This window comes from Apium graveolens, chromosome 4 (assembly GCF_009905375.1).
Source record: "Apium graveolens cultivar Ventura chromosome 4, ASM990537v1, whole genome shotgun sequence".
Classification (NCBI taxonomy): Eukaryota; Viridiplantae; Streptophyta; class Magnoliopsida; order Apiales; family Apiaceae; genus Apium; species Apium graveolens.
The window spans coordinates 26,714,602-26,717,445 of NC_133650.1; the positions used below are offsets into that span (position 1 = coordinate 26,714,602).

At 33.6% G+C, this 2,844-nt stretch overlaps 1 protein-coding gene across 1 annotated transcript; it reads right to left on the reverse strand.

The window, feature by feature from the left end:
• Nucleotides 1–423: 423 nt before the first annotated feature.
• Nucleotides 424–1,518, reverse strand: LOC141718448 (uncharacterized). The gene has a single exon (XM_074520833.1). The coding sequence runs from the start codon at nucleotides 1,516–1,518 to the stop codon at nucleotides 424–426; it is 1,095 nt and encodes a 364-aa protein (XP_074376934.1).
• Nucleotides 1,519–2,844: the final 1,326 nt, after the last annotated feature.

Below are 2,844 nucleotides of genomic sequence, written 5' to 3' on the forward strand. Positions count from 1 at the left end.
TTTCTTTTTGATCGGGTGGAGAATAGTGCATTTTCAATCAACAAACATGTACCATTAGGTAGCACTATACTTGCTCTTCCGGAGCCTTCAATTATATTTGATGCACCCGATATTGTATTTACATTAGCTTTGGCTAATGTTAGATGCGAAAAATATTTTTGATCTTTTAAAATTGTATGTGTGGTTGCACTATCTGCCAAACAAAAAGATTCCTCATCTTTTATAGCACATGATGAGAGGTTGCTGGCCATATTTCTTCACGAAAAATAAAATAAAATTAGAAGTAAAGGTAAAACATCTCAAGTACTTCATTAAAGAAAATTACATAAGCAACTGATAAGGATGATTATCATAGTTCAAAAATTAAGTACTAACAATCCAAAATAAATAAGGAAAACGTTCAACAAGCAAGTAAGGCCTTTCTTAATTATTCTTAGGCTCATCACCACCAAATTTAGGCATATTCACATCGACATCTTCAAAGAAATCACCAACTTCCATGTGAGTAAAGGCCGAAGGATCAACTTGGCCATCACTTCCAAGATGTGCTTCAAGATGAGCAATCCCCAAAGGATCATTCTGTTCGGTGAAATTAGTTTCAACATTTTTCAAAGATGCTTGATATAGGTCAGCAAAGTGCTTGGAGGTACGACATGTACTTCTCCAATGACCTTTCATTCCACAACGGCTACAAGTACTTTCACCCTTTTTAACCATCGTACTTCCCTCGGGTTTCTCCTCATTTGTTTTCTGTTTTTGATAGTAAGGCTTCCTTTTAAAGTGGGGGCGATTTTGTTGATTTCGGCCTCGACCACGCCAAAATCCATGACCACGGGCACGCCCACGTCCACGTCCATATCCATGCCCACGTCCACGTCCAAATGATTTATTATCTCTATATTCATTATTAGTCACCGCATTCACTTCAGGGAATGGTGTTGAGCCAGTGGGACGTGCTTGATGATTTTTCAGCAAAAGTTCATTATTTTGTTCAGCAAGAAGCAACACAGAAATAAGCTCAGAATATTTCGTGAATCCACGTTCACGATATTGTTGTTGCAAGAGCATATTATTGGCATGGAAAGTGGAATATGTTTTCTCCAACATATCTTTATCGGTGATATTCTCGCCACATAATTTCAATTGAGATGTAATTTTGAACATGGCAGAGTTATACTCGCTCACACTTTTATAATCTTGCAATCGCAAGTGTAGCCAATCATAGCGAGCTTTAGGAAGTATCACCGTTTTCTGGTGATCATATCTTTCTTTGAGATCTTTCCAAAGAGTTGATGGATCTTTAATAGTCAGATATTCAGTTTTCAAGCCTTCATCAAGGTGATGGCGAAGAAATATCATGGCCTTTGCCTTGTCTTGTTCAGAGGTCTTATTTCCTTCTTTTATGGTGTCACCGAGACCCATTACACTAAGATGGATTTCAGCATCAAGAATCCATGTCAAATAATTTTTGCCGGTGACATCAAGTGCGTTAAACTCAAGTTTCGTAAGATTCGACATTTTCACTTTTGTAGAGACAGGAAGTAATGATCACCCAACTAGTACTAGTACTTGTGTTGACAAGAAACTCGTGTAAACTCGTAAACCAACTTCTCCTTCTGGTGCACCCACAGATCTTATTAGCTTTCGTGCTGATAACGTGCTACAAACTAATATAGAATATATTATATAGAGAGCATTACAAGAACACAATTACTAAGAGAATAGAGAAGATTTTCATTTCATATATCAATCACATATCTTACAATGGTTTATATAGGGCTAGAGTTTGTAGGTTACAAGTAGCATGAAAAGCCAAAGGGTGTAAAATGAAAAGCCAAAGGTTGTGAGAATTAATTGGGTAAGTTGTAAGGTTAAAAGTCATTCAAATATATAACAGAATTCAAATTATTAAGGCCGCGCCCTTTATTATGATAATAAAGGCGATGGAATTAGGTCTTGTATAGAAAATATATTATATATATTACGACTTAATGACATGGTTGTAAAAATCGGTAATCGGTACTAATCGGTTTAGGTACCGATTAGTGATTAATCGGTAAATCGGGGATTAATCGGAGGGATTAATCGGAACAAAAATCGGATATATTTAAAAATTTTAATAATATTTAATATATTTACCTTATTTATTATGAAATATATAATTCAAAATTAATTTATAAATATTAATAGGATTTCAAAAAATAAATCGGCCAAATATTTTTTAAGAATTAATCAGGAATTAATCGAGAATAATTTTTAAAATCGGATATTTTTAGAACACTACTTAATCATAACTCAGCCTATAATCTAATGGTAGGGTTGGCTTGATAATCAAGTACATTGTATGATGCAAGCTGGTACTTTTATTATGAAAAGTAAATGTACTTGAATTATGGAGATGCAGCGTGGTGGTAAAAATATAAAGGGCGCGCCGTGTTATTGGAAGTAAAAAAAATATTGAAGAAAGTCAAGAAAAAATGGGCATATTTTGGTTACTTTATTTTTCTGCATCAAATGCAGTGCAGAAGAGGGGTAATGGATATACGTATATAGAATATTATACAAATCCACTAAATGATGGGAGGATACTACCAGGTGGTGAGTAAAATATACTCTCTCTTCTTTTTCATTTCTTTACATTTTTTTTAGATATCTTAATCAATTTTTTCCATTTTAAAACTTATAAAAAATAGTTAATTAATTCCCTTATTTCCCTACTTTTTTTTTCACACTACTTTTAACTCACTATCTCTTTTATACATTAAAAATTAATGAGTCCCGCCACTTCACCCATTTTTTTCTTCTCTTTTTTACTATTTTATACAATTTTTTTAATTTTCGTAT

What these genes read in the sequence shown, in the direction of transcription:
- LOC141718448 (XM_074520833.1), bottom strand. Translation starts at nt 1,518, where the DNA reads ATGTCGAATCTTACGAAACTTGAGTTTAACGCACTTGATGTCACCGGC.